Source organism: Pogonomyrmex barbatus, unplaced genomic scaffold (assembly GCF_055798465.1).
Source record: "Pogonomyrmex barbatus isolate J1 unplaced genomic scaffold, ASM5579846v1 scaffold5, whole genome shotgun sequence".
NCBI classification, from domain to species: domain Eukaryota; kingdom Metazoa; phylum Arthropoda; class Insecta; order Hymenoptera; family Formicidae; genus Pogonomyrmex; species Pogonomyrmex barbatus.
In genome coordinates, this window is record NW_028297149.1 from 2,721,755 (window position 1) to 2,735,805 (window position 14,051).

The following is a 14,051-nucleotide window of genomic DNA, read 5'->3' on the forward strand; positions in this document are numbered from 1 at the left end:
TCAAAATAATTAGAAGAATATTATTACGTAAAAAAAATATGTAACTCCGTTTAAAAAAAGTAACTATAAAAAAATCTCGATAATGATGCCATTTGCGAATGAATCAGTATTATAATCGTATGGCCCTCTTGAAATTCTACAATTTTTGTATGAAATGTTTCCGTCTTAAAATTAATAAAATTTTGACGGGATGTTGTATTAAAATAGAACCTGTACATAATATGTTTGCATTAAATACATTTTTTAGTATAAATATTAATAAAGTATAATAAAATATTTATAACTAATAAATGCGGATTAATATAAAAAGCGTATAAAAATTTATAAGTATTATATATAAATATGTTTGTAGGTATGTTTATAATTACTTTCAAATACATCTGTAAATACAATTATAAATAAGTTTATTAATACATATATAAAATAGTATCAATTGCGACATATCCAGATACAAATTTATCTAGTATGTTTCTTACAACATATGATATATATAGCTAATATATATGGCTTTATAAGCGTTTATGTTTATTATAACTAATTCGTTATATATCACGTTACATTTATACTAATACTTACATTTATACTTGTTACATTTATACTTGTTAAAAATGTTTGAAAGATATTTATTTGTTACGATTTTTTAATATATACCATAATACAGTATAAAAATTGTTTATTATTTATACTAATTTTAAAATATTAATTTACATATTATACCATATTTATATTAATGAATATTTATTGGGAAAACTTATGAAAAATAATTTAAATCAGTTATTTATAATATAAAATATCTATTAATCAATTGTCAAATGATAATATATAACAAAAAATAGAGAAAATCTGTTACTTTTCTTTATCCTCTCTTATATGAGTAAATTCAGCATATCTAGCATTCACTATAGAAAATATATGACATATTGAATTTATTTCTGTCTATAATATGATCCTCTTTTTTCGAATTCAATTATTGCATTCAACTATATCATATACTGTTCTTCACAAATAAGAAAAATAGGAATGACATTTCACTGTGACATTAAATATAGTTGTCACTTAATACAATATTCTGTCCATAGTTTGTTACTGTTCGATAGCCTGCAATTTGCTTATGTTGAATTATTAATTCGCATAAATGGCAGATGGGCGTACAAACAACAGATAGAACATATTTCGCTCAAAATCATGAACATGGATTTCTGCATGTATTATTATTATAAAGTTAACGAATATTTGTTATCAGCTGCTGGTTTATGGCCTTATCAAACTAAAAGGAAAAAAGTATTGTTATGTTCTATAATAATATTCTGTATATTAAGCATACAAGCTGCACAGGTAAGAATTGTTTCTAAGAAAGCGATAATAATTGATTATATAATCTCAAGGAATACATTAAAATTAAAAGAAAATCAAGATGATTTTACTTTGATTCAAAGTATCCCAAAGTCCCATTTTCCGTATGATAAAGAACTGTTTCCAGCATATTAATAACATTGTTGCTCAAAACTTAAAGATGATTTTGTATTGCTTTTACGAATTCAATATACACGAAAGTTTTTTGGAAGTGATATAAAATTTTCATAATTATTATTCTTTCTCACAAATATGTATGTTTTCTACACTTCGATGCACTTAATTTATATAATAGCGTTTCTTATCATTATTTTATCTTTAACATATAGGTACTTTCTTCAATAAACGCTGTTTTTTTTATATTTTTGCTTTCAGTTATAATATAAAAATGTTTGTGCAATAAAGTCATTTTGTTTCCATTTGTATTTACAGTATTTTCAGAATCATTCTTTTAAACGTTTCCTACTTTTCTATTATACATTGACAAGTCTTTTTTTATGTATAATTCTAATTTGAGTTTTCTAATCTTTGTTAGAGGTATTTCTTCATAAAGAATATGACTAATGCCAATATTTATATTAAAAATTGCCAATATGCAAAAAAGAATGAAAAAAGTATGTTTTAATATTTATTGTAACATGTTATTGTAACATGATATTTAATAAGTTCATTTCACATGTATTTCATTGGATGAATGCCTGATGTTTTCAACACATAGTTTCATAATATAAGAAAAATAATATATAAATAAGTAGCCTAAGTGCGCGCGCGCGCGCGTGCGCGTAACGCACGAGTAATAACTATATTCTTTAATATCAATATGTTGTCGTTTTGTAACCAAAAATTATCATGTTGACTTTTTTGCTGTAATGTAATTATAACGTCAAAATAATGTTATTTTAATCATGTATCATTTTAATCATGATGTATTCTTTGGAATACGATGTACTTAAAATCTTTATTTCCAAATTATTTATTTCTATATATAAAATATGTTAATATGTGTGTCTATGTATATTTATTCAGGAAATTGTTACATAATTGATGCTTTTCAATTAGCGATATAAGTCAAATGTCGTTCTATTTTTCTTGGCAATGAATAACAAGGACAAAATAATTGTATCGGTTTATATTAATGCAAAGTAAAATAAATGGAAAGTATTCAATGTAGCTATTACACGCAATATAGGTTCTATTTTGACAGATCGTTAAAATTGATAATACATACTACTTCAACTATATTATACATGGTATAAAATAGTTATTTTAATTTTCTATAAAAATAATGATATCATAAACTTGCGATAATTGAAAATAAAACTTATTCTTATTAAATTTTTTTCTTTTATTATTTTTTATAGGATATTACAAAATCATATGCTAATATAGATGAATCGGAAGAATGTAGACTACAGACTACATCCAGAGAAAAATTATATTTAAATTCGTTTTTTTAACTTGATTTTTTTAAGTTAAAATGAAAATGATTTATTTGATTTCAAGAAATGAGTTATTAGCCCTTTTAAAGATAAATAAATTATTTGTTTAAATAAAATAAATAATTGTTTAATTCGTGGAAAATACTGACAGAAATGTAAGAAATAATTTAGTTGTGATTATTTTAAACCAAGAAAATTATTTCTTTAAATGAAATAAAAGATTTTTTGAACTATATATGCTAAAGGCGCACGACTAGGCAAAAGTATGTACGTATTTCTGCGCAGCCATATTTTTAGTTAATTAATAATTGATGAAGATCGTTCATAACTGACTGTAACAAAGGATCGCGAGAAGCGATTAATGTTCTCTCGCGTCTGATCAAGCGGTTTCTAAACTATTCTTGTTGTGCTCTCTCAAAATATTTTATTAATATTTTGAGAGAGCATAATTCTATTATACTGTAATTTTTACATGATTTATGTGATTTATGAAAATTTTACGTGATTCTAGTGATCCTAGTATTTTCAACGACACTAATCGTAAAAAAAAAACATGCAACGCGATATTGATTATTTTATTAATTTATTTTATTAATTTTTAATTTTATTTATTTTTATTCCCTATGTCCGATAAAAAAGTGAGATGAAATTTTTAATTACTTAGAAAAAAGTTTATATCTAATTATATAGTATATATAATTATATATATAAATATATATATTATATTGTATATATAATTATTATATATAAATATCATATCATCAAATATAAATAATAACGTAACATTTATCACGAAATATTGTCATAGATATATCGTCATTTAATCATCATTTTTAAGTCATTTTTTATGAATAAATAATGAAATAACATTATTAATTACTACCTTTATTAATTAACTATAATATAACTACAATATAACTAAATAAGAAAAAATATTTCCCATATTTAATACAATTATTAACACATTTATAAACAAGTAAATAAAATATACAACAATTTATAAACAATTTTCATAAGAATAATGATTTTTAACATAATATACATTAAACATAATATACCAGGTGTATGCATAAGTTTTTTCCGGTTTTTTAATAAAAAAAGACATGTAATTTTCAAGGGAAATTAATTTTTTTTTTATTCAAAATATTGGCCATCGGCTTCTACACATTTCGCCCATCTTTCAGGTACTTTATGAATACCATGCCAGAAAAACTGCTTGTCTTTTGTCGGCAAACCATTCGTCGAGCCATTTTCCAACTTCCTCGAAATTGCTGAAGTGCTGCTCTGCGAGCGCGTGTCCCATTGATGCGAAGAGGTGATAGTCAGATGGCGCCAGGTCTGGGGAGTACGGCGGGTGCAGAAGGATGTCCCATCCAAGCGATTTCAAAGTGTCTTTCACTGATTTTGCTGTGTGAGACGGCGCATTGTCGTGTAACAAAATCACTTTGCCATGTCTTCTGGCCCATTCCGGTCGTCTTTCGATTAATGCGTGGTTTAAATTAATCATTTGTTGGCGATAGCGTTGTGTATTAACGGTTTCGCCGGGCTTCAAGAGGTCATAATACACAATACCGCTCTGGTCCCACCAGACACAGAGCATGGTCTTCTTGCCGAAGCGATTTGGCCTTGGTGTTGATGGACCGGCTTCGCCAGGTGAAAGCCACGATTTTTTCCGCTTCGGGTTTTCAAAATAAATCCATTTTTCGTCACCCGTCACAATTCGATACAAAAATGATTTCCTTTCGTGGCGTTGAAGCAGCATTTCACAAGTGACTTTGCGATTTTCCATTTGATGTTCATTCAAATCGTGTGGGACCCATTTACCGAGTTTATTGATCTTTCCCATTGCTCGTAAACGTCTGCTGATTGTTTCTTGTGATACATGTAATGCTTCTGCTAATTACCGTTGAGTTTGAGTTGGGTCATCGTCCAATAACTCCTGCAATTGCTCGTCTTCGCATTTTTTTTGTGGTCTACCAGAGCGCTCACTGTCTTTCACATTGAAATCACCACTTTTAAATTGTCGAAACCATGTCTCACATGTTCTAATCGATAGAGCGTATTCACCATATGTTTCTACCAGCAAACGATGACTTTCAACAGCCTTTTTCTTTTGATTAAATAAAAAAAGCAATGCGTGCCGCAAATGTTCTTTTTCAGGCACAAAACTCGACATGATCACTGAACGATAAAACAAAGACGCTAGTTTTTGGCGGACTCAACTTGTGTGTGTTTGTAGTTTTAAATGTCAGACGAACAAAATGATGTATGTGTCAAATTAATACGCTGCGTACTTTTCGCTGGCGACATCTCTTAGTTAAACCGGAAAAAACTTATGCATACACCTGGTACATTCACGGCTCTATAATTAAATTATCTACAAGAATTACATATGCAATCGAGATTTTAAAATTGCCTGTATGGAAAGGAACTATTGAAAACTATTGAGAAATATAACTATTCAGAACTATTCAGAAAACTATTGAAATTTTGTGTATAGGACATTACTATTGAAAACATGAAGTTTACTATTGGAATTTACTATTGAATAAATAATTACTATAAGCATTTACTATTCATTACTATTAGAATCGTAAATAGTTTACTATTGGAGCGAATAGTAATTATAAGGATTTACTATTCTTTACTATTAGAATTAGTAGTTTGCTATTCTATTAGAACAAATAACTACAAGTTACTAATTCGCGATTTTCATGAAAAATCGTGGAAATCTGATATTAGTAGATATTGAATGATATGCCAGTTACTCTAGATAGTACCCTGATTAATAATCTTTTTATTGTATTTTTTAAAATAATGTTATGATGTATGTACAGGATGTCTTATTTTAAACGGATTGACGGATTGAGATTTTTCGAAAATTATTGAAGAAAAACGAAAAAACATTTGAAATAAAAGATATATGTTTTGAAGGGAGACAAATAATGGTAAAATTAATTTTCGAAAAAAATCAATACATGATTTCTCCGATTATTCTGCATATAAAAGTATTAAGATAAAATTGTCAAAAAAATAATAACTTTACACTTTACTCTGGCACATTTCAATATAAAATATCTAATAAACTATTCAGTCTTTGCTATTATATCTTAATATTTTTATGCATATAATAAGATAAATAAGTTAGTGCATAGAAAACATATAATTTTTAAAAAAGAATTATGCAATTCGTAATATGCAATTATATTTTTTTAAAAAGCGACAGCATTTCTTTATATTCCCGCATGGAAAGGAACTGTTGAAAACTATTGAGAACTATTCAAGTTTCTATAGTTACCATTCAGTTTCTGTAACTTGAGTAATAATTATTGACGATTACATGCATGAATAGCTATTCAATTACTATTCATACACGTAATCGCCAATAGTTACTCAAGTTACTACAGAAATTGAATGGTAACTATATAAATTTGAAGTTCTCAATAGTTCTCAATAGTTCCTTTCCATATGGGTGAGACTATTTATACGACAATATAGTAACATTCATTAATCAGATCTATCATATTTTAAGCCAAAATTACTTATTTCAGTAGCAGGTTTCATCCTAATACTGAAGTTAAGCGACATCGAGCAAAATCTTCAAGTGGATGGGTGACTGATTTTAGAAATATGCGATGATACGAGATAAAAAATGTTTCATCACTTTCTCTCATTTTTTTTTTATTTTTTCATGTTACATATAAAATGTTACATATAAAAAATATATTTCGTTTTTTTAAAAAAGATTTTCGTTGCACAACCAAACTATTTTTTTAATCTCAATAAAAAGGAATAATTTCAAGAAATTTTTTCAAATCAAAGAAGATTTTCTTTGACCGTATAGTAATGCACAAATTTCTATAATTCGAACAAATTTTTTTTTAATAAAAGAAACTTTTGTAAGAATTAGACGACCGTAAGCGGTTATGAAAGAGATTCGGAATATAAACAGCTAACAGAGAGGAGCCGTCGTGGTCGTGTAGACTAAGTGTCGGATTGGTAGACGAGGGATCCCGAGTTTAAATCCAGTCGGTCTCCGTTAATTTTTTCCGAATCTAATAGATATCTTTCAATCTCAGAAGTTGGATTCAGCCTATGTTACCTCAGAGAAGATTCAGCCTATGTTACCTGACAAGTCGATCGTTCAAAAGTGAACGGAAAAAGTCGGGGGTAGTACTCCAAAGTCGTGTCGGTCGTTCAAGAGAAATGAACGGAAAAAAAAAAGTCGCGGAGTAGTACTTTAAAGGAGTCGTGTCGGTCGTTCAAGAAGTGATCGAGGTCGGGAGTAGAAGCTCCAAGTTTCGGATAAAAGTCCGATAGAGGAAGACTCGGTATTCGGGACGAATGTAATACCAGAATGGCCGAACTGTAAGAATTAGACGACCGTAAGCGGTCATGAAAGAGATTCGGAATATAAATAGCTAACAGAGAGGAGCCGTCGTGATCGTGCAGACTAAGTGTCGGATTGGTAGACGAGGGATCCCGAGTTCAAATCCAGTCGGTCTCCGTTAATTTTTTCCGAATCTAATAGATATCTTTCACTTTTCTCTGGGTGTATTATTATTACAACGTCACAACCCATTGTGGGTTTCAGCTTGTTCATCAATCCTCCTTCACTCATCTCTCCGCAGACACATCTCTCTCCATCTCTTTACTCTCAATCTCTTGAGATTTTTCTCCACTTCTTCTATCCATCTCTTACTTGGTCTCTTTCTGCTTCTCTTTCCCATAGATCTCCAGTCCAGTATTTTCTTTGACATTCTTATTTTCTTCTCATCACATGACCAATGTATCTAATTCTTTTAATGTATCTAATGCTTTTTATGAATTTTACTACGCCTTCTATCAGATTACTTATTATAATTTATGGTTCATTCTGGCTCTCCATGTTCCATCGGTTCCTTTACAGGTCTAAAGATTTTTTTCAGTACCTCGCGCTCCATGTTCTTAAGAGCTCTTCATCATGTTATGTTAAAATCCAGATTTCGCATCCATATGTTACAACTGGTCTTATGATACTCTTGTAAATTTTCATTTTCGAATTCTTATTTAACATTCTCAATTTCATTATTGTCCCGTATGCATAATATACTCTGTTTCCCTTGAGTATCCCAGCTTGTATTTCGCTTTATTGAGTTTATTTGGTTCATTTGCGACTCCAGATGAATTTTTTCACATTTTTGAACGTCTGATTATGACTGCAAAATTTTCTTTTATTATGCGGCGATCTCGACATTCCATATATTTAATTTTATTTTCGTTTATCTGGTTCTCTCTCCTCTTCTTTTTTTCTTATGTCTTCTAGAATAGAATGTCTTCTAGAATAGAACATTCCTTTGGACATTTTTATTTTTGCTAATTATTATTATGTTCGTCTGCATAAACTAGGATTTGCTTGCTTTTGATCTCTATGTAGTTATCGAGATTTGCCTTTGTAAGTACTGCTTCCAATGACAGATTGAATAATAGGACAGACAATGCATCTTCTTGCCTGACTTCTATATTTATAAGGAAGATAGATGTCCATTGGTTATCAATTCTAACCTTTGCCTTCTTTCCAAGGTCATGTTTATGATCTGGATCAATTTTTCGGGATTCCCAAAATTAAGAGATCGCTAAGTAATTTTTTTCTGACAGTGTCAAAGGTTTGCTTAAATTATATATATATATATATATAAATTATATAAATGTATTAGGTGTACAAAAAAGTTCTGAGCTTTTTTTTTGTAAAATTCAATCTTTATTCAAAAACAAACAAAAAAATATTAATCAGCGAAATATTCCTCGTTTGCATCAACGATCTTTTGCCATCTTTTGGGTAGCTTGCGAATTCCTTGACGATAGAAGTTCACCGGCTTCGAAGCGATAAAGTCATCAATGCATTTTCGTATCTCTTCAAATCTCACGAAATGTGTATCAGCTAAATGATGCTGCAGCGATCGGAATAGATAGTAATCGGAAGGCGCCATGTCTGAGCTATACGCCGCGTGCGGGAGAAGTTCCCAGCCTAACGCAAAGATATGGTCCTGAGTCGCTTTCGCAACATATGGTCGAGCATTGTCATGAAGCAAGATCACTTTACGATGTCCTTGGCCAGTAAATGGCCTCTTTTCTTCTAATGCATCGCTCAAATTGGTCAATTGTTGTTGGTAACGGTCTGTCGTGATTGTTTCACCCGGTTGTAACAACTCGTAATACAACACACCTTTCTAATCCCACCAGATACAGAGCAAAACCTTCTTGGCGTGGATATTGGGCTTTGGCGTCGATGTCGAAGGTTGACCAGGGTCAATCCATGATTTTCTACGTTTAGGGTTATCATAAAGAATTCACTTTTCATCGCCTGTAATGATTTTGTGCAGAAAATTTTTTTCCGGAATTTTGAAAGCAAAGTGAGTGCAGTGTCATGCCGACGATTTTTGTTGTCTTCGGACAATTCATGCGGAATCCATCTACCTTCCTTCTGAACCTTTCCCATCGTATGTAGACGTACGGAAATGGTTTGCTGCGTAACGCCAAGCTGTTCTGCAAGCTCCTTTTCAGTTTGCGCAGAGTTTATATCCAGTAGTGCTTGCAATCCGTTTCAATCTTTTGAGGGCGTCCAGCACGCGGTTCATCTTCAAGACTGAAATCTCCTTGGCGAAATTTTTGATATCATCTTTTACATGTAGTATGACTTACAGTGTTTTCTCCATATGCAGCACAAATCATTGCAGTGGCTTCAGCAGCATTTTTCTTCAGATGAAACGCGAAGTGGATGGAAAATCGAATATGCTCCTTTGTTATTGCCACCGTGAATACTACTGATTTTTGAGGTTATGTGCATCAAATGCCAAATCGTATGGCATTTTAGAAGGCCAAATGTCAACGCTTTAAAACCGCAAAAGGGCAGGAAGATATATAAAATTTAAATTGTTATTTCGGTTGTATGAAATCTAAAGCTCAGAACTTTTTTGTACACCTAATATGTTGTATTCGTATGCCTTCTCTTGTATCTGTCTTAGAAAAGATATGATCCATTGATCGGTTTGTTCTAAACCCGCACTGGTATTCTCTAAGTATTTCTTCGGCGTATTTTGATAATCTATTATATATAATGCCAGATAATATCTTATATGTAACACTTAGTAAGGTTATGGCTCTGTAATTATATATGGATTGTATGATATGTACTCCTGACATTTTTTGCTGCGTCCATATTTGTTTGATTAAACTATGGATTCTCTTCTATAGTGTTTTCCCACCATATTTTATCACTTCCATCACTATTCTATCCGTTCCAGCTTTTTTTTAGGCTTTTGATCACCATTAGGACTTCTTCGTAATTAGGCTGTATATCTTCTGGCTCTGCTGTTTGAAACAATGATTCTTCTAATTCTCCAGGTTCACCCAGAACACTTCTGTAATATTCTTCCCATTTTTCCAGGATATTACGATCAGTATCTTACCTTCTGCGTCCCTACATGCTTTCTCTTTAGATTTAAACTCTCTTGTATAGAGCTGCACTTTCTTACAAAATTTCTTGTCTTTATTTCCACGATAGTACTCTGCTATCCTCTGCTCTCCTCAACCTTCTCCTTCAACATCTTTCTATTCTTTATAACAGATTCTTGCAGTTGCTATTCTTTTGCTTATACTCCTCCTGGTTAGCTCTTGTATTGAGCTATGTATATTTTAATCTCATTTTGCGCTTATCTTTGATCTCCATCTAGCATTCTTGATCATACCTACTTCTTATTCTTCTCCTTCTCCTATTAAAAGTTGCGTAGTTGCTACTAGTGTTTTTTTTTATATGCGACCATTCTTTTTCTATATCATTTGATGGCTTTTTTCTCTTTAATTTTTGCTATATTTCCTGTTGGTATTTGAGCGCAGTTTCCATTTGATTAAACTTTCTAAGATTCCATTTTTAAGGCCAAGTTCTTTGCTTTAGCTACAAGGATTGTCCTTTGCTTTATCCTGGTTCACACTAGGAAGTGACCAGAATCTGCTCCCCTGTATGTTTGTACATGTTCCATATCAGTTGCCCATCTCTTCGACACTAGCACATAGTCAATTTGATTAGTGTTGTTTATCCCTGGCATTTTCCAAGTACCTTGTGTATATCTTTCCTTGATACCACATGCACATTTTAAAGTTAAAGTTTGTTAATGGAGGCAAAGCTTACTACTTTGTAGCCATTGTTACTTGTGACTTCATGCAGGCTGTGATTATGTCGCTGTATATAGTTTTTTTTTCTGCGCTTCGCATTGAAATGAACGCTTCCCAGCGTTATAATCACATTATGTTTCGACAATTCATCACATAGACTGTAGTTTTCGTAAAATACATCCGATGTATCTTCATCGGCATCTTCGATCGGCGCATATACATTGACGAAGATTATGTTCTGAAATTTATCCTTTATTCTTAGGATACATATTCTTTCGTTTGGGCGTGAATCCCAACACCGATCTATTCATGCTTTTCACATAATAAAGTTTACTCCTTGTCTATCCTCTCTTCTCGAGTAGTGTAATGTAAATTCTGGTTTTCGAATTATTCCCTTGCCCTTTCATCTTATCTTCATGAAGAGCTAACCTCCATTCCATATTTATCAGCTTCCCCTGCTATCGCATTCATATTACCAGCCTGCAAGAGAGTGCGTACAATGGTGGACAGTATTGTTGCGAAATTTTTTTTTTGATGGATTTCGGAACAGAAATTTTTTCGAGATTGCGAACCGCTGGGTCTAGTAAACTATAGTGATGAGTTAAGATATCTATCAAAAAAATATGTATAAGGTATACTAAAAAATATAACTTGAGCACCATGAGAAACTCTTAAGGTATGTACTTAATATATATATATATATATATATATATATATATATATACTTAATATATATAACTCTAAGTATGTACTTAATATATATATATATATATATATATATATATATATATAAAACTTTTTAAAATAAATTTATTCATTTATTTATAAATAAATTGTAATAAGTATTTTTAAACTTTATAAATTAATATTTATAAATTAAAAAAAGCTCAGAACTTTTTTGTACACCTAATATAATAACCAATAGATGATCCATTCAATAGATGATCCATGATGACATCCATTACCTTATAAAATTGTCCTTTTACTGATATTACAGTTGTTGGTACTGCACGCAAGTTAAATCGATCTATTTTTATTAATTTACCATTTTGTTCTAAAAATAATTGTAAATGAATGATAAGTATTTCATGTCAACGTTAATTTATTTATAAATATTATATCTTCCCCTGTACAATTTTTACATAAATCATGAGAATGATATCACCTCGAAAAAATAATATTTAATAAGTTATAACAATACGCTTTCCGCGCACAGTTCTAGTATAAGTGCGTTTGAGCTCCGCGCCCAAAAATAACCGACCCGCACTGAACCGATCGTTGCGCGCGAAAACACACATTCGCCACGCGCGCGCTGACGACTCCACAATGTTTTGCGACTCTCAAAATAATAGACAACGATATAAACTCGACCGAATTTTGCCAAGGGACCAGACCGATCTGATCCTCCGATATGTCTCCATCTCCGACTGATATCAAATAATCGAGATCAGACATTCCAAATCTCCGTCGAGCATACTCTTGTATCATCCTCCGTAAAGCGAGAAAATCGGGACTGAGCATTCTTAATCCTTCTCAAGCATACTTGGCTATCGCTTCTCTGAGACAGGGCGCTCTCAGTCTCAACGCCTCCTCCAACAATACGAGCATACGGGACAGAGCATTCTCAGTTCCTGACAAGTATACTTGTCTCTCGTGTAAAATTCAAAGTCAAGAGCGAGCATTTTTTTCACTCCTGACATTTGAAAGAACACCTCTCACGCGACAATAGCGATTAACGCGTCGTACACTGCGAGCCCAATAGACGAACCGCCGCGAACCAATTGCTCGCCTCGATGCACGTATCTCGCGTTCCAAATGCATACCGCAGACTGCGAGACATCACAAAGAGGAGCTGTTACAGAGCGCAGCGCGAATTTATTTCTCTATCAACATTTATATCCTACGAATCTAAATAAACAATTATTTATTCAATACTTGAGTCAGATAATTCTATTACCCGGCAAATTGACGAGCACGTCCGCCCACCCGAACTCGCATGACATACACCGCACGGCGAAGATGAATCATTATAATGTCAGCAAAATTGTAACTGTTTTTCTTTAAATTAGTAATGAAAATTGAAAGAAGAATATTATCATTAGTAATAACAATTGTATTATAACAAATTTTGTACCGTATAGTATAGGAACGTATTTGATGCTTAACTAGATTTTTTTATAATCATATTTTTCACAGATATGTGAAAAATTCAGATGCATCTTGTTTTACACAGTTGGAAAAATTACCTCCTAAACCTTGTCATACTAAATGTATTCAAATCAGATATTCCGTTTTCATACCGACTCATTAATACATTAATACTTAAAACGTTTAATTTACTCAAAAATCACACTCACTGTATTATACTCAAAAATTTGTTTTCTAATAACGTTTAAATCCAAAAGACATTGCAAAATTGCATAAGATAAAACTTTATCCTTATTTTGGAAGCCATGTTCAACAGGTAATTGGAACAATCTGTGAATTGTCAAACCGTCTATATTAAATGCTGCAATATCTGTAAATGCTACTACAGCAATTTTTTTAAGATTTTGTTGTATCCAACATTTAATAGTTTTGATTAGAAAACTTTCTCCAGTACCACATTCATCGCTAACATATAATCGTAATACTGATTTAACTGATTTAATAGTGCAAGAACTCTCTACTCTCTTTTGATCCGTGCTTAATTTTATTATCATTTCAGAAACATCCTCTTCTTTAACTTTAGCTCCATCCAAGATCTTTAAAGTCCTGTATGACTTCACCAGCTTCTATGTTTTGCACACCTATTGCATTTTCTGGATCATCTTAAGATGCATTCTGTTGTTTTTGCAATTTATTATTTAAATATTTCTGAACTAACTGTTTTGTAGTTTTAAATGCCATTTTCAATTCTTCTAATTTTTCATGATATTGTAATGCTTCTACAAGATGTAATTTAATTCTGTGAAATGATTCTTTGTAGGTGTCACATCCATTTTTAAGATCATCTAGTTTCCGCCGTAATTGAAACATAAGTAATAGTGCAAAGAAATATTTTTCTAACTGTGTATGAACGTTATTTTTAAAAAATTATAAGATTTTTTTTAATTAACATTTTTAGAA

General features: G+C 31.3%; 1 protein-coding gene across 1 annotated transcript in view; it reads left to right on the top strand.

Annotated features, from left to right (window-relative positions):
• Positions 1–802: 802 nt before the first annotated feature.
• The window catches only part of LOC148935313 (uncharacterized), a 343,230-nt gene continuing 329,981 nt past the window's right edge, over positions 803–14,051 (top strand). The window contains exon 1 of the mRNA XM_089081572.1: positions 803–1,335. Coding sequence (XP_088937698.1) covers positions 1,021–1,335 — 315 coding nt within the window. The 5' untranslated portion in view covers positions 803–1,020. The remainder of the gene's footprint in view (positions 1,336–14,051) is intronic.